At 36.3% G+C, this 23,554-nt stretch overlaps 1 protein-coding gene across 1 annotated transcript in view; it reads right to left on the reverse strand.

Annotated features, from left to right (window-relative positions):
- The window catches only part of CEP152 (centrosomal protein 152kDa), a 107,372-nt gene that overhangs the window by 71,387 nt on the left and 12,431 nt on the right, over nt 1-23,554 (reverse strand). The window contains exons 6-11 of the mRNA XM_006895325.1: nt 20,257-20,397; nt 18,964-19,103; nt 15,844-16,044; nt 9,041-9,188; nt 7,107-7,198; nt 4,188-4,351 (exon numbers count right to left, since the gene is read on the reverse strand). Coding sequence (XP_006895387.1) covers nt 4,188-4,351; nt 7,107-7,198; nt 9,041-9,188; nt 15,844-16,044; nt 18,964-19,103; nt 20,257-20,397 — 886 coding nt within the window. The remainder of the gene's footprint in view (nt 1-4,187; nt 4,352-7,106; nt 7,199-9,040; nt 9,189-15,843; nt 16,045-18,963; nt 19,104-20,256; nt 20,398-23,554) is intronic.

Genomic DNA, 23,554 nt, shown 5'->3' on the forward strand with positions numbered 1-23,554 from the left:
CATGATCAGGTAAAAGATGAAAGAAAGATGAATGTATCTAATCTATCACTTCTAATCAACATTATTCCGCTTTCTAGTCAGAACAATTGAACACAAAAAAGAATTAAAAGTCTTACAGACTGGAAAGAAAGAAAACTATTTTTATTTGCAGATAGTGTTATCTTGTCTATTCTTTTAAAAATCCCAAGAAAATTGCTAAAATAATCCATTTAAAACAGTAAGTGAATTCGGCATTATAGCAAGATACACAAGCAATTCTATTTCTATATACTAGTAAAAAAAATACTATTAAGAAAACAGTCTAACAAAAAAAAATAAAATGCAAGTTCGTTTTTTTGTTTTGTTTTTTTTTTAAAATGCAAGTTTTATATACCAAAAATCACTAAACACTGTGGAAAGAGACTTAAGGAAGATGTAAATAAATGGAAAGATATCCCGTGTTCAGGGGAAGGTTTACATTAGTAAGAGGTGATATCCTTCATAAAGTTCAGCCTCTCAAATGATATCCTCCAAACTGATCAAAATGATCTACAAATTCAACACAATCTCTACTGAAATCTCAGGGGCTTTCTTTTTTTTTTCCAGAAATTCACAAAGCAATCTTAAAATTGATATGGAAATACAAGAGACTCAAAATAGCTAGTTCAACACTGAAATAGGAGAACACACTTGGAAGGATTTTAAACTTTCTGACTTCAAAGCCAAAGTAATCTAAAGAGTGGTACTATCAAAAACCATAAACATAAAATCAACAAAATGGAAAATTTAGAAATAAACTTCACATTTATGTTCAATTGATTTTTAACAATCTGTCAAGAAAATTTATTGAATTTGAGTTAAGAACAATCTTTTTGGACAAGTACTGCATAATGCCATTGTTATAAAATAGGACTGACATCAGGTTTGGGGGGAAACTAAGAAAAGAGGGGATAAATAATGTACATTGCATTGAGATAGATGAGGGAGAGAACTGTTTAAAGGGATACATGATTAGGTATTATTTGCCTGGCAAGAATCCAGAATAAGAGCTGCATAGTAAAGTAACTGGGCAGGGAGGATATTGTATAACAATGAAATAATTTTTATTTTTTCTTTTCACAGAGAAAAGCAAACGGCGGGGGGTGGGTGTTAAGATTGGGTAGGGAGGAAAATGTGCAACTATGAATGGAAATCCAAGATCCCTATAATGTTTCATTAAAATCTCAATAATAAAAGCAAACAATCTTTTCAACATATGATGATAATGTGACAACTGAATATTATTCACACCCAAAAGAATAAATGTGGATATCTTCCTCAGACCACATACACATTAATTCAAGATGGACCATAGACCTATAGACCTATAAGAATTAAAACAAGAAAACTCTTGGAATAAAGGTAAGAGGTAAATTTTTATGGCTTAGAGATAAGCAATTGTTTCTTGGATACAACACAAAGTAAACAACAGAAGAAAAAAGATAGACTTCATCAAAATGAAAAATTTTTGTGCTCACATGATGAGAATGAGAATATAACTCTCAGGTTAAGAAAGTAAAGATTGAAAGATTAGTCAAACAACACAAAAGGCCATATGATGAACTAAAGTTAAGTAGAATGCTCATTTTGCTCGGCTAACAAATTATGCATCCCTAATTTCTTTTCTTATTGAATGTTGACCACTGAAATAGCACATCCTGTACTCCTACAGGGAGCCAAGTCAGAGAGCAGAGAAAGTGCTTGCTAAAATAATTTTCTCTTCTTTTCTCAAAAAGGAAAAAGCTAGCAGCAGTGACCAGGCATAAGGCTCACTACTGAGCCCTGTGGAAGTCAGTTCCCCTAAAGCCAAATAAACTGTAGTCCCTTATGAAGCCTGCTGAGAAGACCAAAGGGAAAAGGCATTCCACTTGTTAAATGTTTATTATTTGAGCTTAGCAGCCAACTATAATAAGAGAAAGAGGAAGCTGTCTGCAAGCTGCATACAGATTTAGCTACTCAAATTCCATGAATGTAAAATAGAACATTGAGGCTAAACTTTTATAATTTACTAGGCGGTAGTTTAAGGGAGGTGGTAGTTGGTAATATAAGCTTGGAGCTACTAACATTTGGGTCAGTCATTTGAAAGCAGCTCAAGTCAACAAAGAACTAAAATTCTCAACACTGGAAAACTGCTGCTTCCTCTTATTCTAAGTCCACCAGAGGAAAGGTACAAATCTCTTCTCTCCTATATCCCCTCTAAGTTTGACCTGAGAATAAAAATGCTTTTCATTTTCCTCAAAGCAGAATTATCAGCTATTAAAATGCTAGTGGCTGGAATGTCTACAAGCAAAGCATCCCTCCCTTCATCCAGTATTTCATCAGATGTCTTCTTGTTGGACCCCAATGAATACTCATTGTGCAATTCTGTTCTGCAGCTATTCTCCATTCTCTCTGTTGAGCAGGTCTGACAGTCCTTTTATTACAATAATGATTTGGTAAAGAATTGTCTTGCCAAGGAAAAGGTACACTTTTCAAATCCACCAGCTGAGAAATATGGGCAACTTGCTCCCATGTGATTTACTGCCTCTGTCTATAAGTGCTAAGTGAACAGAAAGTCAAAAGTTATATATATAGCTCTGATAGCCTAATGAGTAAAGAGCTACATGGCCAACCAAAAGGCAAGTAGTTCAAATCCACCAGCAGCTCTGCAGGAGAAAGACTGACAATGTAGTCTCTTCCTATGCCATTTCGAGCCTCTGAAAATCTGCAAGAGGGTGAGCTATTAGTTGGCTCCGATTTGATAAATTAGAGGGGAGGGGGGGAAATCTCTTTCTTGGCAGAAGCTTAATCTCCAATCCTTAAAAGTAACAGGAATAAAGAGAATGATGTTCAAGGCAAAAAGTTTTCATCTGCATGTAAATACGAGCAAGCAGAAAGCATGGGTTTGCACCTAAAGTTTGAAGATTCAAATACTGGTTCTACCACTTACTACCTTTGTCTTAGAAAAGAAGTTTACCACTCTGAGCTCCAGTTTTCCTAATTCTAAAATGGATAATAATAAATCCTATATTTTTTCACAAAATTGGGATGAAAATCAAGAATTAAGTATACACTAAACTAAAAATAGATTAATATAAAATCTGGTCAAGAATATATTTCAACATATTATTAAATAATAAAAGTTAACATTTATTTAGTACCTAATATGTAGCAGTGTGCCATTCTTAAAGTAGAATCACATGACTTAAATACATAACTTCTAAAATAATTTCATGGTGCAAGCTCTTTGGGAATATTACCTATTTGTATTTAGTTAAACAATATCTAAAGCACAAAAGTAGTAAATCCCTCTTTTGTATTAAGAAAGCATAACACTTAGCACCTAATGCTTACTTTATTACAAACACATCTTTCCTGTCCCCATAGAAAGTGTAAACCTTTTGTAAACTTCTATCTCCTCTCAGTAATCTATTCTCAGAGCCTTGCAGGACTTTAGAAATTAACATCCTCCAACAACATTATTTCAATTTGTTTTTAATGATATCTAAAAAGAAAAGAACCCCTTTATCCACTCCCAACACTCTGGGGAAAAAGGTAACACGTTGTTGCCATAATATTCTCTGGGGAAAAAGGTAACACGTTGTTGCCATAATATTGCTAACATATCTGTATCAAACAATGATATAGAAGACAGGGAGTCATTGAGTGCTACAAATTGTTGAGTGCTTGACTATTAGCAAAAAAATCGGCAGTTTGGATCTGCCAGAGGCCCTTAGAATTGACTCAACGGCAACCAGCAACAAATCAGATCTTGTTTTTAAAAAAGTGAGATCACAGTAAGGTTTCTAGGAGTAAGTAACAATTATGTTCTCATATATCATTAATAAATGCATGTAATGTACCTGCTTGCAACAAATAGAGTTACATATAAAAATAACAATCAGCCCTCATCTTCATAATAAAGAAGAATTCTGCTTTCAAATTAACTTTGTGTATATAAACTAACTCTTCTTCATGAAACTGATATGTATATTTGATAAAGACATTAAAATCAATACTCTAGGTTTCTGTTCCTTGTTATTCCAGATATTTATACGTAAAATGACTATAATATACTATACTATTAAACATTCAAGAACCTTTACTCGATTCATCAATTCAAGTCTAGTGCTAGTTGTTTACAGTATTATTGATGAAGGTTTTCCCGTGGCAAACTATTCCCTTAATACCTGTTAACTTCGGGTTTTTTCCAGTTGACCTTTTTAATCCTCAAATCCGCATATGATTCAGTGATTTCTACATTTAATTCTCCTTCAGAGTCACTCGGCAGTATTCCTAGTTCTACAGCAGATTCATAGAGAGCAATTTCATTTTTCAGTATTGTTATTTCTTCCTAAAACACAAAAATATTTAAAATTACTTTCCTATCTAGAAATGTAAAGGAACCAGTTAGTGTAGGCATGTTTCAAAATTTGTTTTAATGATCACTAAGAGAAGTAGGAAAGTTTTCTTTAACAACATATTATTATTTATTTATAATTCTCCATGATGGACCGTAAGCTATATGTGGTGAATACTAAAGGCATATCATGCTACTAGGGAGATCTGATGGCCTAGCTATGCTGGGGTTTGAGGGGAAACTAAGAAAAGAAGGGATAAATAATAAATAATATATTGAAACAGAAGAAAGAAAGTTTTAAAAAGAATATATGATTAGGCATTATTGAGGGTTTTGTTGTTGCTGTTTGAGGGGTTTTTTTTCCATTTTCTTTTTTTTTAATTAATTTTAATGAAAATTTACAGAGACTTTGGGTTTCCATTCATTCATTGTTGCACTTTTCTCCCTGCCCACCCCTCCCCCCTAGTACACTCTTCTCTTTGAAAAGTAAAAGAAAAGTTCCCCCACTGTTTTACAATCCCTCCGCCCAGGTCAAGTCCACTATGCAGCCTTCATTCTGGACTCCTGTCATGACAATAATACCTAATCTCATATCCCTTTTAAACAGTTTTCTCCCTCATCTGTTTCAATGCAGTATACATTATTTATCCTATTTTTCTCAGTCTTCCCCCAACCCCGATGTCAGTCCTGTTTTACAACACTGGCACTATGCAGTATTTGTCCCTTTGTGACTGAGATAGTTCACTCAGCATAATGTCCTCCAGGGTCACCCATTTTGAATAATATTGCATCACTTCCTTCTTTTTCAATGCAGCATAGTATTCCATTGTGTGAACATACCACAGCTTCTCTATCGATTTGTTTGTTGATGGGCACTTAGGTTGTTTCCAACTCCTTGCTATCATGAACAAAGCAGCAATAAACATGGGTGTGCATATATCTGCTTGGGTGGCAGTTATGGTCTCTACTGGGTATATTCCCAGTAGTAAAACTGTTGTGTCAAATGGTATTTCTATTTGCAACTTTTTGAGAAAGCGCCATACCGCCTTCCACAGTGGTTGCACTATTTTACACTTCCACCAACAGTGAGTAAGGGTTCCAGTTTCTCCACACCCTCACCAGCATTTGTTGCTTCCTGTTCTGTTACATTTTGCTATTCTTACTGGGGTGAGATGACATCTCATTGTTGTTTTGATTTGCATCACTCTTAGAGGTAGGGATTTTGAACTTTTCTTCATGTGCTTGCTGGCCATCTGAACGTCTTCTTTGGTGAAGTGTCTGTTCATATCCTGTGCCCATTTTTCAATTGGATTGTTTACCTTTATCTTGTGGTGCTCAAGCATTTTACAAATTCTAGATATAAGTTCCTTATCTGGCATGTCATTACCAAATATTTTTCTCCAGTTTGTGGCTTCCTTTTTTACCCTGTTGGAGAACTTTTTTGGATGTCCATAGGAATTTGATTATTAGAAGGTCCCATTCATCTATTTTATCTTCTCCTGGTTGTAGATGATTAAGCACTATTTGTATAACAACAGTCCAGAATAAGAGGTGCATTGCAAAGTAGATTAGGGAAGGTTGGCAGAGTAGAGGGAGGAAATTATGCAGGAATGAATGAACGTTTTTTAAGAAACAAGTGAACTGAGGGGGTAGGGAGGAAAATGTGCAACAAAGAATGAATGAAAATCCAAATTTCCTATAAACTTTTGTCAAAATCACAATTTAAAAAAAGGGAAGGGAAAAAAAAAAGCAGCAGCAGTTGCACTAATCCCGAAGGCATGCAGCTAGAACCCACCAGCTGCTCTATAGGGAAAAACTGGGCACTCTTCTCCCATGTGATTAACTGCCTCTGAAAACATGCTAGATTGTCACCTTTAAGTCAGGTCCGAGTCTACAATGCATAAGAGCAACAACAGTGATGCTACTGGTCAGGAGAAGATTGCCCATCTTTCTTCCACAGAGCAGCTGGGCGATCTGAATCATGTGCCTCTGGGTTCGCAGCAGAGTTCCTTACCACTAGGGCACCAGAGCAACCGAATGCAGGAGAAAGACAGAGGGCAGCTATGGGTCAGTTCCAACTTAACAGCACACACAACAATTACAGCTAGCAAAAATTATCTACAAGTTCAGTTATAAGAACAGCTACTACCGAGTTCATCACAGAGGGCAACGTTAAAGGTCTATAAATTGCAACTAATGCATATTTACGTTTTTTATCACGTTCACATTTCTTTACCTAGATGCAACCAGTGGCCAGCATGTAGCAAGTTTTGAACAAAACTAATGAGTGAATGAGAAAATTCTACTAACTATCTCATGTCTCCCTCTTTTCTCTTTTGTTCTCCATGAAAAGCACCCTGAGCTGAGAGGCTGATGGTAACCCTTAGACAAAGTATATTGGGTATGACAAGTGCATGTAGTACTTTAGTCTTCCAGTGTGGAAAGGCAAAACACTTCTTCCCAATATTAAAAAGAAAACTGAATCAGCACTGCAAGAGAGGAAGTAAATGCTGCTGCTTTGCTAAGCTGAATGTTCCCCACACTTGTAGAATACGCTCATTTCTGGGACACTTCATAGATGAAAGGACATGCCAGGTGGAGGATACAGCAGGGCTCTGCACTTACAAAGACAAGGAATTGGCCACTCAACTGTGTGAGGAAGATAGAAAAATATGAGGTCCAGAAAGGTTTGAAATAACACTGTCTAATTTATTGACTCATAGAATCTTCTCTAAGTGGCAGCCCTTACCTGAAAAGCCTTGTTCATGTTTTCACTCATGCTGTAAGCTTTTTGTGCTTGTTGCAGCTGCAGCCGCAGGTGAGCCACCTCCTGCATTGTGCCTACAAGGGAAAGCATCATAGGATACAATAAATGTTAAAGTAAAAAATAACTGTGATCTACACCAAAAACCTAACTTCACTAAAGGTCAAATTCTGTTTCAACTGTCACCATCATTTTCAGTTCTTAAAGATTTCAGAGCCAGCAGGACCCACAGGTCTGGTCCAGGCACTTCTAGGATTTGGCAGGACTTCCCAGTATGTCACAGGTCAGTAAAGAGAGGGGTTGCTGTGTCCTTGCTAAGAACCAATCTAGCACATTTACAAAACATAAGACTCCAGAAGGCCTTCAGTAAAAGCATAACATTTCAACTCAGAGAAAGACAAAGAAAAAAATTCTTTTGTGTTCATTTCTAGTCTTCCTATAACAAAACACCATCGTGCTGCCTTTAGCTCCTTTTTTTGAAATGCTTTCATTCCCACCATCCCAGCCTCTACATGTGAAAGAAGCATATTTGTAAACTTTAACAGTCTAATATTTTATATGCACCAGGGGACATTCCCAATGAAAATAAACTATATTAGGCTTCCCCAATAGAAAATGGCCATCCGGGTAATGGTTAAGTGGACTAATGCTGGCATATTATGCAATTGAAGAAAGTAGTCTTTTCAGAATCCTTAATGGAAAGGAAAAATCTACCTCAAATATCACAATGTGGAAACAGAGAACCCAAAGTAAACAAGGATTAAATGGGAACCTAATTTGGTATGCAAACTTTCATCAAGAATGCAATATTTTAAATGTATATAATGGCTTAAGTACCAAAGATTATATATTCCTATCCCTCTACTGAAGTAAATCAATATAAAGAAATTGTGAAGAGAGATTTCTTCTCCCATTACATTTATTTATAGCTTCACATAAGTGTGTCTATGACACCATTCTTCCTGAAGAACTGTATTAAAATTGAACTAAGTAGCAAATAAACATGGAGGAGGGACCTTACAAGAGTAGGAGGTAAATTTTGTTGCCTCCCCAGTCACAAAACACACACTTAAGCAGATTTTAACAGGAGTCTCCATTTTGAAGAACCTCAGACCATACAGTATACAGACATTCCTATATTAGTTAATTAAAAACTCAATGAGCTATTATCAGAGTGTGCTGTTTACGGCAAAGAAGTTTCGTCTATAATGTTTGTGCGAACAGGTTTTTATTGCCTTTTATTCTAGTATAATTTTTATAAAAATTAATAAGAAATGAAAGTGTTGTTAAAGCATAAGTCACAAACTTAGACTATGGAGAACATACTAAGAACTTAAAGCATATCAGAAATACAGCTCTCGGGCCTCAAGTGAACAGGATGGACCTAAGCTAGTTAAGTGGCTCTACTCTGTAAGGTGAACAAACAGTAAACTAGGTTATACAGTAAACTAGGTTATATAAAAGGGTAGAAATGTATCATCCAAGACTGCTTTTAAAAAACACGAAACAGAAGTTCAAACCATTTTCAGCTTTCAGGGCATAAGTTATCTTATAATATGTATTTTATTGTTCAACTTTTACAAATTCATCTTTAGTTATGTTTTCAGAAATTTGTTGTGTACAAAATCAGAGAATTTTCTATGTATGTAGATTCATTCTATTCGAAGAAAATATTCCCAAATGCTAATCAAGTGATTTAGGAGTAATAGGAATACAATTATTTTAGCTTTTTTGTTGTCTGTTTTCCAAATAATAATAAAAAGGCAATACCATTATACATACTAGTGTTTAGGAAGAAAAAGAAAAATCAGGTCATCAATTATCTTTTCTAATCCCTTGAGGTATTCTGTAAGTTAGAGGTCCATGTTCTCTCTGCATATTACACTACTGGGGAGGCAAGAGCCCAGTCAGACACCCACCTGACTGCAACAAGCTGGCACACTGGTTTTGACTCTCCTCTAGACTTCTGGTCAACCTGTTAATGATCTCTGTCTTCTCTAATTTGGTTGTTTCTTGATTCCTTTCCAGTTGTTTAATGTGATCTTTCAAATGAGAGCAAGTGTTTTCCTAAACAGGGAAAAAGTATCCAAGAAGTCATTTCCAGTTCTGCTATTACATATTAAGTTAAAAGTAAAGATTATATTTATATATTTTTATAATTATATATTTTTATAATTATATATTTTATAATTATATTTTAAGACAAATACAAAAGTCAAATTGTAACATTACCATTTTTACTGAGTTACATGGACAGGATTGGAAGTCAAGGAAAACAAATCCATTTCTAAGTCTATTTCTTCCTTTGGAATTATGCTAAGAAAGGTTGAATTCGATTGGCTCCTAACTCCCCTTCTGCTCTATGTTCATAAGGTGTTTATAATTAGATTGTATTCAAGCCAAAGGAAATAGATTGCATCCTCATTTGTGGTTTTCACTGTTGGTATAAGTACATGTACATGTATTTAGGTAGGCCACTTTGAATCATGGAATTTGTACCCTAAAACAAAAAGGTTATAAATAAGCACATGAAACTCAATCTATTCTGTCCAGCCAACTGTTCTTTCGATTCTGAGCAGCCCCAACTAATCTTCCCTTTCTTTAAACTTTTTAAAATCTTTTATCAGCTTCTGCTTTATGTTTTTCTTATCATTTACATATATTATTTTTGCAGAAGCCTCTTTGAAAGTGCCTGTGCAATGCCTTACACACAAGTGTCTCAATTAACAGTTGAAAAATGAATTACAAAAACAAAGTTGTGCATGTGTGTTTATGCATAAGAGAGAGAGACTAAATAGAGATACACAGAAAATATGATTTAATATCTCCAAGGGGTATAGGGTGTTAAACATTAGGCTAAGTGAAAGGCTAGCGGTTCAGATCCACCAGCTTATCGTGGGAGAACAATGAGGCAATCTGCTTCTGTATGCACAGACCACGGCAGTCGTGCTCTGTTCTACAGGGGTACCATGAGTCAGAATTGGCAGCAGGTGTGGTTTGGTTTTGGTTTTATACAATATCTTCAAGTTTCCAAAAATGTGTTTGGGAATAACAAGCCATAGAAATTCCCAAGCTCAGGTAGAAGAAAGCTGTAAAAATCATCACTTCTTAACAACAACAACAAAACAAAAAAGCAAAACAACTCACAGGTTGAATCACTGGTAAATGATCCATGGGAGAGGCAGAATAGTGAACTAAGTTAACTGAAGTACCTTGAAATAAAATAAGAAGTAAAGGGAATATCAAACAAGGGCTATAAAGCAAAGAGAAGGGTGCCTGATCTTGTCCATAGGACAGCATAAGCCCAATAATTAATTACAGGTACTAGCACAAAGGTTCCTTTAAGAGCAGAAAAAAGGAACTCCTATTTGAGCTTAAAAAGTCACATGCATTTTGTCTTCTATTTATTAAGGTGAGGATCAGTGGTGGCACAGAGGTTAAGTGCCCAGCTGCTAATGAAAAGGCTGGCAGCTGGAAGCCACTGGATGCTCCACTGTAGAAAGATGTGGCAGACAGCTTCTGAGGATTTATAGCCTTAGAAACCCATTGGAGCAGTTCCACTCTGTCCTCTTGGGTCGCTATGCATCAGAATCTACTCAACAGTAACAGGTTCCGTTTCGGTTATTTGGATATTTCATAATGTAGCTGGGTTTGCTTTAATTTTTTTTTCCTCCAAAATTTTTGAGCAAAATGAAACTCCTGGAAACTGGTCCATGTTTATTCAGCCCTGCAAACCTCTTGGCACACTGCTGTGGAGTGCCAGGCCAGCTTGAGAAGCATGGCTTTTAAGGCGCCAAAGAAGCATGACAAACACAATGAATGAGCTCATATTCATGACCGTATGAATGTGTGTCTAACAAGGGGTGGGAGACAACCAATACTTTTGTGCCAGGGAGGTCACGGTAGTTTGTGTAAGAGGCTGGGAACAGGCAAAAGGTGAAAGAAAACCTTTTATTTACTACAAAGATAAGTACATTGGAGGAAAAACCCCAAGGCAGATATAAAAAAATATGTAAAGAAAATTAACTAGATGCATTGAACATTGTAAAGAGACAGGACTTGGAAATAATATTATTATATCCAACAATCAATTAAGCCATGATATTTCCTGTTAAATTCAGAAATTCATGAAACTAAAGTTTTAATACCAAACCAAAAAAAGTTCCATCCTTTCCATGATTAGATTAATAACACAGCTCATGACTGAGAAGGGCAGGAACCTTTTAAAAAAGAGGGAGTCAGGTGTGATGATTCAGAAGGGACAGCTGAATCTCTATGAGCAAAGAGAACTGAACTGGGCTCGGGTGCACAGAATCTGAGGATTAGACTACACAGCTGTCCACAGGAGAGTCTCAGCCAACACAAGGTGTTTACAATGGAGCCTTTAAAAAGCAACTTTACGGAGAGGTAAGAAACAAATCAGATGAAGGGCTTAATGTACAAATCCAGGTTAAGAAACAAATCAGGTGGAAGGCTTAATGTACAAATCCAGGTCCACGAGGAAAGTAAAGAGTAACTGCTTTCACAAAAAGCTGCAGATTTCAAAAAGTCCAGAAGGAGGAAAGGTTTTACAACACCAAGGAGATTATGAGAGGGCCAAGTACTGCTTCTACGAATGGAAGGTAATAGAGGGCACTTTTGGAGGAGAGGGTGGAGAGGTCTGGTGTTAAAAGAGTGCTGTCATCAGGGGCACATTATGAATTCACAAAGCTTACCTCTTCCTATGTTCTCTGTTAAACTAAAAACCCCAGTTGAACACAGCCAAAATGGGAAGAGTTGATAAAATATGTTGGAAGTGGGCATATTGTGTTCTACACAGAAAAGCTGATGGCTTTAAGACAACACTAAATTAACAGCATAATTTTGTAAGTCATATAGGTCATAAAAACTACTGGTAAAAAAAAAAATTAATCCAGCTGTATCATGGAATACTACTCCAACTACATCATCGTTAGGCCAAACAGTCTTTCAAAATATAAGCATAAAGCTTTTTCACATTCTGATGCTTAGCTTAGTCTACTGAACAGTTGAAATAGTTATTAGTTTAATATATAAGTGTAGTCCTTTGCTACCAAGAATAACTACATAAAGCAATAATTTTTAACCATCATTAAAAGGAGACACAAATCTGGGTTTTCTGAATAAGCACGTAAGTCTTCTGATAATATATGTTGTTGTTGTTGTTATGTGCCATTGATTCACCTGCAACTCATAGCAACCCTACGGACAAGAGCCCTAAACCCTGTTCTATCCTGTGTCAATATTGTCTCTGACACACCTACCCCCATTATCCCATTCATTGAATCAATCCATTTCATCGAGGGTCTTCTTTCCTGCACCGTCCCTCCACACTCCCAAGCATGACGTCCCACTCCAAGGACTAGCCCCTCCTTGCAATATGTCCAAAGTATGTCATATGAAGCTTCAGAATCCTTGCCTCCAAGGAGCAGCCTGGTGTCACCCTCTCGAGGACGAACCTGTTTGTTCCCCTAGCAGTCCATAGTATACTCAACACTCTTCTCCAGCACTACAGCTCAAAGCCATCAACTCTCCTTCTATCATCCCTAGTTACTATCCAGCTTTCTGATGCAATACAAGTAATTGCAAAGATGATGGCCTGTATCAGGCACACCTTAGTCTCCAGGCTGACACTGTTGCTCTTCAGTTCTTTGGAGAGGTCTCTGACAGAAGACTTTGCCAATGCAATTTGTCTTTTAATTTCCTGGCTACTGGTACCAAGAGTGTTGATTATGGAACCAAGCAAACCAAAGCTGTTAACAATTTCAATCTCTTCACCATCTATCACAATTGGCCTAGTGGTGAGAATCTTTCTTTTCTTGATATTGAGCTTCTATCCATACTGAAGGCTGTAGTCCTTGACCTTCTGCAGCAAGCACTTCAGATCCTCCTCAGTTTAAGCAAGCAGGGTTGTGTCATCTGCATGAAACAGATTGTTGATGGGTCTTCCTCCACTCCTGATGCCACATTTCTCCTCACTGAGCCCAGCTTTCCAGATAATCTGTTCTGCATATAGACTGAAAAGGCATGGAAACAGGACACATCCATATGCAAAAGAAAACTACACTTACAATTTAAGAATCTCTGTTACTAGGAAATCTTTTTGTGCATCAATATCTACTCCATTGTCAGTGTATACATAAATATACACAGAAACACAATTGTGTGTGACCACATGGGAACCATTCAGAACTTAGATGTCAACAACATCATTCAAGTTCATCTGGATAAATTACTCAGGTATTTGTACCTAACATACCTGTTAAATGGTATGTGGTAAATGTTTATCTGGACAATGTTTATCTGAAACTTTGGAACCTCTTCGTTAAATTTTGTAAATTCACTCAAACCACAATAAAAAATAAAAATAATAAAGAAAAATAGGACAAGAGGCAAAATCTAGTACGTATGTATGTATGAATTACAGAAATGTATATATGAGTTGGTTATCAGTCATTAAAGGTCAGTCATTTCTGTGTAAGAAACACTCATGTACTGCTGTCACTGCGGCAGGTAGCTCCCAGTTCCTCACTGATTTTATAGTATCTTCTCATTTACCAACCTCCACGTAGAGGCTGAGATAGTATGAATTAAAGATTGTTACCTTGACTTTAAATAAAAAATAGTGCTTTGGGACTAGTCCTTGGAGAGGGACATCATGGTGGGGAGGGTAGAGGAACAGCACAGGAGAGGAAGAGCCTCGACAAGATTGATTGACTCTGACTGGATAATGGGTGTAGGTGTGTCAGAGACAGTAAGGTTGGCTCAGGAAAGAGCAAGGTTCAGAGCTATTGTACACAGGGTCGCGCTAAGTCGCACGTGACTCAATCACACCTAACAACATCAAGCCAAATTATAGAAAACTGAAAGCACAAAACAGACATCATGAGAAACAACCAAGAAAGAACCAACTGTGAGCACTTTGTAATCATCAGTCTGCAAAGTATGCAATGACTATATAAGCATAGTCTAATATCAATCCTACACCCTATAAGTAAGTGGAAATATTAGTCACAGAATGCAACAGTGAGGAAAAGCCCTTAATTAGTAGTCTGAAACTCAGTCAATAAGGAATCAATCATTTGTCCTGTTTCCTAGAGTTCTTCCATCAAAGGAAGGGTAAAAATGGAAGATAGAAAATTTCCTCCAGTCTCTTCCCTTACTTGTGTCTACACCATAAGTAAATGGAGGGATTCTCAGCCCAGCAGAGAAAACCCACCAGACCATCTCATCCCTAGTTATCTCAGGAAGTCCACTCTTCAAGTTGAGCTAACTTTAATGCTACCATCCAAACACAGCGAAGACTAGTCAAATGCTATCTTAAATTATATTTACATTTAAATGTTTTATAAGGTAAATTTTTCGGTATCTGGCATGGCTTTCATTTCCCCTCATCCCTATATATTCTCCACACTGATCCAAATTCACCATACTTTTTATCTAAATTGAACATAAAATATTATTAGGAAAATATACATAATTTTAAAAATCATATAAGTTCCTAGAAAAATCAAATTATATACAAATAATTTTGGGATCATTTATAATTTAAGGTTCTATTTGCCATAATTCTTTTAGCTAATTAAAATAATTAAGGTAGTATAAATTCTCTTGCCTTTCAAAAACTATTTTTCCTTCATTGGGATGAACCATATTGTCAATAATGCAATCTTATATGATTCTTCCTAAAAGTACGGAAAAATTTAGAGTTGGCTGTAAGAAATAACCATCTAAATTAGGATAAATTTTAAGCATGCTAGGATTTTTCCATACCCTCACATCTTATTTTCCGTCTCTTTTTCCTTGGATTAAATTATTTCTGAAATTACATTAAGAAAAACATACTCTGAATAAAACCTAGGATTTCTGAGCATAAACAAATTTACCAACTGAAATCACTCTTGACCTATGATATTTTATTCTCTTTTGGATAAATATGGGGGGAACTGACTGAAGTATATGAAAGCTACAAGTATAAATGGTTTTAGATTAGACTTCCTTCTCTTATTTCTGAGCTAATCTCAACATTGTTTCTTCTCTCAAGAAATATTTCTAGGGGAGATTCATTATGGAGTTGTACAATTTGATGGGTTGAGGGGTGAGAGAAATTGGAAGAATCTGTTCTCAAAAACAATGTATTCGAATTTTGTAAATAAACTAGCATTTAAAAAGTCAGCTTGGGGAGGGGAAAGGGAGGAAGAGGGGGTAAAATGTGTAACAATGAATACATGAAAATCTAACTTTTGTTACAATCATAATTAAAATTAAAAATTTTATTTAAAAAAATTATTTCTAGATAAGTCTTTATTGGAATGTTAATGTGAAAATTCTCAGACAACCAGAACACTCTTCCCCTGGTTCAAGTTCAAGACAACCTCTCAGGTTCATGAAGCTACCTGCACACTCACTCATTTCAGTCTGGATTTATTGTAGGGCAATAACTATCCAGAGACCATGAACACTATGGATAAATACACTACAAATTAAAACTCTAACCTGAGTACTGAGAAGGTATAGACAAAAGAGAAGGAGTTTGAAAATTACGTCTTAAGGCAATATTCATAAATTAAAAAAAATTAGAAGTTTCATGCACAAACATGTACTATGTTCTCAGATTTCCATATGATGAATCACAAAATGTCAGTTATAAACAATCATCAGCTTTACTTGTTGCTGATAGTTGCTCAACAGAAAACATTCAAACCTGTTCCTGAAGTGCAGTCACCGTGACATCCAAATTCTTCTGCAAAGACGACACTTGCTCTTCGTACTTCTTTGTGAGACCCGCAACTATGCCTTCATGCTGCTCCCTAGCTCGAAGCAGTGACTCAGAATGATGAAGCTCCAGCACCTGCTGCTTTAGGCTTTCCAGGGCCATTTCAGTTGTTCTGCACTTCTTGATCATCTAGAACACAAACACACACACACACACACACACACACACACAGAAGAGAGCCATTTTATAGTGCATTGACATGCTAAATAAAAGGAGAAATGAAAGGGTCTCCCTAGTGGCTCTTGTTCCCTAAGACTTCCTTTACTGGACAATCAGGTTGTGGGTTGTTGGGAACACTATCCAATGAGATAACCATTTCATAGTTACCCAAGGAGAAAGAAAGACCATTTTGCGCAGCATGATGACAGGTGTGGGTTTCAGGCCAGGAATCCTCTGCTGTTGTACTGGGCCCAGTGCAATTTGCATTGCTCAGTAAGCAAAGTATGGGGTAACCCAATTGTTAGGTCACAGAAAAAATGACAAGTTTTTTTTTAAAAGGAGTGAATAAAACTGTCAATCATACTTACTAAAAATAAACTTTTTAAAGCTATTACTGCCAACTCGAGGTAGTAAGCAGAACATTGCACCTTTTACCAAAGATATTCATATGCTGACCCCTAGAACCAAATATGTCATGTAACATGACAAGGCAGAAATAAAGTCACTAATCAGCTGGTCTTAAAATAAGGACATTAGCTTGAGTTACCCAGGTGGGCTCAACATAAACACAAGAGTCCTTAACTGGGGAAGACCCACACAGATATGTAAAAACCAGAAAAACTCAAGGATCCACTATGCTTTCAGAGATAGTATGAAGCAACTGACCAAGGAATGTGAGCAGTCTCCAGATGCTGGAAAAGATAAGCAAGCACTCTTTCTTGGAGCCACTAAAAGAAACACAGCACTATTGTCCTATGGGGGACCTCTGACCTCCACAACTGTGAGTAATAAATATTATGTTTTAAACCACTAAATTTTTCGCAATCTGTTACAGAAACAATAGGACACTAATATATTTGGTCATTGCTTTATTTTAGTTTTATGTTTATGTTACTTTTTCACCCCTATGCATTATGTAACTAATAAAATTACAAAGTGGTAACTTATTCCTATACAAAAACATAGCATAAGGGGACAGCCAAGGTACTATTGAAATAGTAATCGATACTAGAGGTGGAAGTATATGGTATTGTTAGTTACTATTCAGTTGATTGCCACTCATAGTGACCCTACGAGCAACATACTGAAACTTGCCCTACCCTGTGCCATCCTCACAGTCCCCCATGTGTTTGACCCCTTTGGTGCAGTCACTGTGTAAATCTATCTCTTTAAGAGTCTTCCTCTATTTCACCGACCCTCTTGATGTGTCTTTCCAAGGACTGGCCCCTTTTGGCAGCATGCCCAAGTATATGAGATGAGGTTTTACCATCTTGGCCTTCTACATGGTGGGTGCTTTTCCAACACAGCATGGCAATAAACTGAGGGTAGACCAATCTTGCCCTCAAGAAGTTCTTAATCTTTATAATAAATTTGATTGTCTCGATTGAAGAGAAAAGCAGGGAACCAGTGAGAAGGGTCTTGTTAACTAAGCAGTAGCATGCCCTAGAAAGCACATTCTAGAGAGAAGAGTCAGCACACACATAAACAAAATAAACAGATTGCTTCATCTGTGAAAAGTGAGGTGACACAGGCAATGTTTCGATCACACAATTGCTATGAGTTGGAACTAACCCAATGGCACCTAAAATTAACATGAAGCACTTGGTCATCTTGATGCTGTACTTCAGACCATAAGCAAAGCAGGGTCATTGAAAGCAAAGGAATAACATTATCAGGACTATATTTCAGAAAGATATGCAGGTTAGATAAAATTTGTAAAAGGTTCTCAGAATAGAGAATAATTCAGAGACTTCTGCACTATGGTGCTGAAAATCTCGATTCAGTGGATGTTGTTGTTGTTATGTCCATCAAGGCAACTGTGTTTCATAGCAACCCCTGTACAACAGCCCTAAACCCTGCTTTATCCCTTGCCAATCTTACTGTCTCTGACACAACTAACCCCATTACTCCAGTCACTGAATCAATCCATTTCATTGAGGGTCTTCCTCTCCTGCGCTGTCCCTCAACCCTCCAAAGCATGATGTCCCTCTCCAAGAACTGATCCCACCTTGCAACATTTCCAAATTTTATCAGAAGAAGCTTCAGAATCTCTGCCTCCAAGGAGCAGCCTGGCTTCACCATCTCCAGGACGGACTTGCGTGTTCTCCTAGCAGTGCATACTCTTCTCCAGCACCACAGCTCAAAGGCATTAATTCTCCTTCTATCATCCCTAGTTACTGTCCAGCTTTCTGATGCAAAGCAAGTAACTACAAAGACCGTGGCCTGGATCAGGCACATCTTAGTCTACAGACTAACATCGTTGCTCTTCAGTACTTTGGAGAGGTCTTTGACAGCATACTTTCCCAATGCAATTTGTTTTTTTCATGTCCTTGCTGGTAGTACCAAGAGTGTTGATTGTGGAGCCATGCAAACTAAAGCTGTTAACAATCTCAATCTCTTCACCATCCATCACAATGCTGCCAATTGGCCCAGTGGTGAGAATCTTTGTTTTCTTGATGCTGAGCTTCAATCCATATTGAAGGCTGCAGTCCTTGATCTTCTGCAGCAAGTGCTTCAGGTCCTCCTAAGTTTCAGCAAGCAGGGTTGTCATCTGCATAACGCAGGTTGTTGATGAGTCTTCCTCCAATCCTGATGCCGCATTTCTCCTCATAGAGCCCCGCCTCCCAGATAAGAAAAAGAATAAACTCAGTAGAACTTGAAAGCTAACTAGATAAAAGAGAAGACAGGTGTGGAGGCCTCATCTAGATTTCTGGTGCAGACGATAAGGAGCTGATAGTGCCATTCCTCCCAGGTAAGAGAGCCAAAGTAGATACTGAAATCTACCGTTATTCTAAATTTCGTTCTATCATGCCAAAAGTGTGTTACATCACTAAACTCCACACCATAATAAATAATATTTATCCTATATAATCAAGAAAAAAGATTTACCTGTTCTTCATTGACTTTAAATGCCTGTATCTGGGTTTCAAGTGCTTTTATTTGTGCTTCAAGCTGTAATTCTCTCTCTTTTCCATTCTGAAAGAGTTTCTGTGATTCCTGAAGACTGAGAGTCAAACCATCCTTTTCATCTAGGGCATTGGAAATGTTTATATAATTAACATATGACCACAGAGGAGGTCATATTGTCAGGATCTCTGTCAGGTATCAGGTATATAGCATCACACTGTTGAATTAAATTCAGTTTCGACAAATGAACTTTAGTTGACTTAGAAAAAGTTAGATAAAGAAATTATTCCAAATAGAATGCCTCAGTAATATAAAAAAAAAATAAATAACCAATCAGACAGAACTATGACCTTCAAAAGTCTTATTTTTAGTCTCAAAAGGCTAATAAAGATTTCTAATATTTATTTGTGAAACTACAGAGATGTCAAAAACTTCCGATAATAAGAGAAGGTACCAGAAGATTAACTGCTTCTTATACATTTTTGTCCAAGCAATTTTATGGCACATACCAACAATGTTCAGATTTGCAATAAATTCTACCTAAATTCACCTGATCTTAAATTTTTCATACATAGTTTCCTGTAAACAATTTACAACTTTTCTCAAAATAAATTTTATGAATATTATAAAAAGAGACCTTTTCTTTATCAATTAAGCCTGAAATGACTGGAATTCACATGAAATTATTTTACGAAAGCTAAACATGGACCAAAACAGCAGAAAGCACAAAGAGTAAACAACCGTGCCTTGAAGCTGTACTTACTCTGTACCTCTCTCAAATATGGTACAAATTTTTCTTTGGTACAGCCAAAGGAGTTCAAGGTCACTCGCTCTTATCTGGATTAAAACTAGATGCTAATTAGTAGGCACAAAAAAAATGATGAGTGCAAACTAAACACAAGTCTGTGAGTACTGGAATATTTTATCCAAGACAAACTGCATAAGTAATCAACAGCTTTTAAAATAAAATGTCATCAGCTAAGCTAACTAATGTTCACTGATCCTAGAGGTCTCAGACAGAAAAAGAGGGAGAATAAAAGGATAGGGGAAAAAAAATAGAAGATAATTAACACCCTAAGGTCTTATGTTTTAGAAAGAAATAATTCAAGGCAAAGTAAACTTTGGGTTAAATCCTGGCTTAAATCTTGGTTTCTGTTTCAATCTGTCTGACAAGTTGGTTCAGTTCTAAGCTTCAGATTTCAAATGAGATAGTTGGACATCAGATATAACTCTAGTGTGCCTCAAAAATTACAGCACCCAACAGTTTTCTCTTACCTTTAATTATTAAAAGCTGGTGATTCAGATATCTAACTTGGCGTTCACTCTCATTTAACTGATCAATCAAATTGTCTACTTGTCTTTCTTTGGCTTTGTTAAGAACCTGTAGTTGAAGAATCTGCATATTGTCTGAAGAATCTGTTTTGGAATTAAAAACAATTTGCAGTATTAAAAACATAGAAATATAAACTTGTGGTCATTTCAACTCAGCTCACTGCTGTTGACTCGTAGCTGAACATCCAGTAAGTTGCTGGAGTCTGGAAATTGTCTGAGAGGAGACTGTTTATCTTTCTCTCCTTTAAGCTGTCTTTGGGTTAGCAGTACAACTCCCAGACTACGCCATAGGTTAATGTGCCTCAAATTATGGGTGCAACTCATTAGATTATTATCAAATCAATGTCATAGATTGTGACTACCATTTCTTTTGGAAAAAACATGACTACACTAGATCAGAATGCATTGAGTATTAAGAATGCACAATGTGTCAGCCCTTAACCCAAAGGTCAAAGGTGGTTTGAATCCACCATTCAGTGGGAAAAGGCTAGACAGTTAACTCCTGCAAAGGTTTTCCTCTATGACTCTGAATCTATTCCAAGGCAGTGAGATATGTGGTATGTACCGTATCACAATGTAAAAATTTGTTCTTCTTACTGTGGACTATTGCCTTGAAAGCTTAAAAAAAATCACTGCTTTAGTTATAATATTGAAGACCTTTGTCCAGTTAAATGTGAGTTCATACCAGCTGCAATCAAATAAAATATGCACTCATTTTTCTAAAAAAGGAAATCAGCTTCTAGAAACCATTTTTAAACAACATTTCTAAATCTCCTCACACTATGTTTGTTCATTTTGGTGCTGGTCATTACTGTTGAATGAATAGAGAACAGTGAAGTCTTCTTTCATTTTCATTCTTCATAGAGTCATTTCAGGGACTTTAAAATGATTTGGGGAAAATCATTCTTTAAAATGATTTGGGGAAAACAATGAAAAAATCTTGGTAGTAGAAAAATAAAATTCTTACTATATAATAATAAAAAACTTCATTTTCTATTAGAACAATGTTTATAATCAGTAATAAATGCATTAACTGAGCTTTAGCTAATCCAATGCCATTTTTTTCCAATGCCATTTTTAAAGAGACAGGATTGTTTCTATTTCATTGTTATTGTAAATAACGCTGCTATGAACACAGGTATACATATCTCCATTTATGCCTCAGTTTTGATTTCTTGGGATATATATTCCTAGCAGTGGAATAGCCAAGTCATATGAGATTTCTACACTCAGCTTTTTGAGCAAATACCAAACTGCCTTCCATAGTGGCTATATCATTTTACAACCCCGCCAGTAATTCATTAGAGTTCCAATCTCTCTGCATCTTGTCCAACATCTATTGTTTGCTATGTTGTCAAACTTTGTCATTGTTGCTTGGGTGAGAAGGTATCTCATTGTTGTTTTGATATGCAACATGTCAACAAATGTACAGATTGACAAATTGTGGCACATCCACACAACAGAATAGTATATAGCACTAAAAAAATTCTTAAAATACTATTTAACATGGGGGCATCTAGAGAGCATTAAGCTGAGTGAAATACATTAGTCACATAAGGACGAATACTGCATAAGACTACTGTTGTGAAAAATATTCAAAAGGTGAGGGGAGAGGGAGTAGGAAAGGGAGCAGGGAGAGCAGAGGATGGTGGTTATGTGAGGTGTAGGACTGGGAAAGGCTCAATAGGGACTTAAAAAGATATGATGATAACAGGCATAGATCAATGGTAACTAATTATAGAAAATATAATGTATATAAATTATTGTAAAAAGCACAAAGTACATGTATGCAACATGATGTATATGAATGATTGTATGCAAGTCGATAATTTTGTTAAAAAATGATGGAGTATAAAGTAAAAAAAAAAATCTCAATAACTAAGGATTTAAAAATGTAATAACTTCAACAAACTCTCCTTCAAACCTTATAACAGAGGGCTGGACTGGGAATGATCTGGAAGCCTCACCTCTCTTTAAGTCAATTTTTTAAAAAATTACTTTTGCTATGAAGCTGAAACCACTAAATTTGATACTGCCATTCTATTACTTAATTCAAAATTTCAAATTTACAGAAAATACATCAGAGAGTCGGACAATGACTAAGGATGACAGAAGAAAAATCGATGCCTTTGAGTTGTGGTGCTGGAGAAGAGTCTTGAACCACCAAAATAAATAGGTCTGTCCTAGAGAGGGTGAAACCAAGTTTCTCCTTAGAGACTAGGAATTTGAAGCTCCGTCTTTGAGCTCACATACTTTGGGCACATGGCCTTGAGGGACTGGTCCTTAGAGAATGACATACTCAGAAGGATGGAGGGTCAGCGCAGGAGAGGATTGGATAAGATGGATTGATAAAGTAACATGGGGATTGGTGATGGAGTCAATGAGACTGGCTCAGGACAGGACAGGGTTCAGAGCTGCTATACAAAGGGTCGCTATGAGTCACAGGCGAGTTGATGGCAAATAACAACACTTCAACAAGCACAATAAATAGGTGCTATTTCATATGCCAGAAAGTATGGCAGTAAAAGTTAAGTCACAGTACTAGTTTGAGTTTATTTTTTTTCAACATTTACCATATCATCTCCTCGTAAACCCTTAGTCAGTTATAAATACTTTTGTATTCTCTTATACTAAAGTGCCACACAACTAAACTTGAGACCTACAGCTAGGTTAAAGGTGAGCATAAATTTGGCAGTTTCCTAATTATTATACTAAAACAAAATATATAATATATATATATATTAATAGCTGATTTACTAAATTGGTATGTAATAAAAAATAACTTAAAGGGAGAACTGTATTTGCTTTTCCAAATAGGCTTCAGTAAGAAAAAAATATGAAACTAACAAAAAGTTTAAGTTAACTATACTTGCTGAAATTCTTCTAACTTCTTGTCATGGGAAAATTTTAATATATAAAAGAAGAGTAAATTGTACAATGAAACTAAGGCTCAGCTTTGACAATTACAATTCATGGCTGGTTTCATCATACCCCCATCCAGCATTACCCATAACAACACATTATTTTAAAGTAAATACTAAACTTTCTGTCAGCTTCTTTACAAATTCTTTAGAATGAACCTCAAAAAAAGGGCTCTTTAAAAACATCAACCACGCTACAATCAGGAGAAGATAAAATAGATGAATGGGACCTTTTAAGAATCAAATCACTATGCACATCCAAAAACTTCTTCAACAGGGTAAAAAGAGAAGCCACAGACTGGGAAAAAGTGTTTGGTAAT

Source organism: Elephantulus edwardii, unplaced genomic scaffold (genome assembly GCF_000299155.1).
Source record: "Elephantulus edwardii isolate Elephantulus edwardi_28Jun2011 unplaced genomic scaffold, EleEdw1.0 scaffold00164, whole genome shotgun sequence".
NCBI classification, from domain to species: Eukaryota; Metazoa; Chordata; class Mammalia; order Macroscelidea; family Macroscelididae; genus Elephantulus; species Elephantulus edwardii.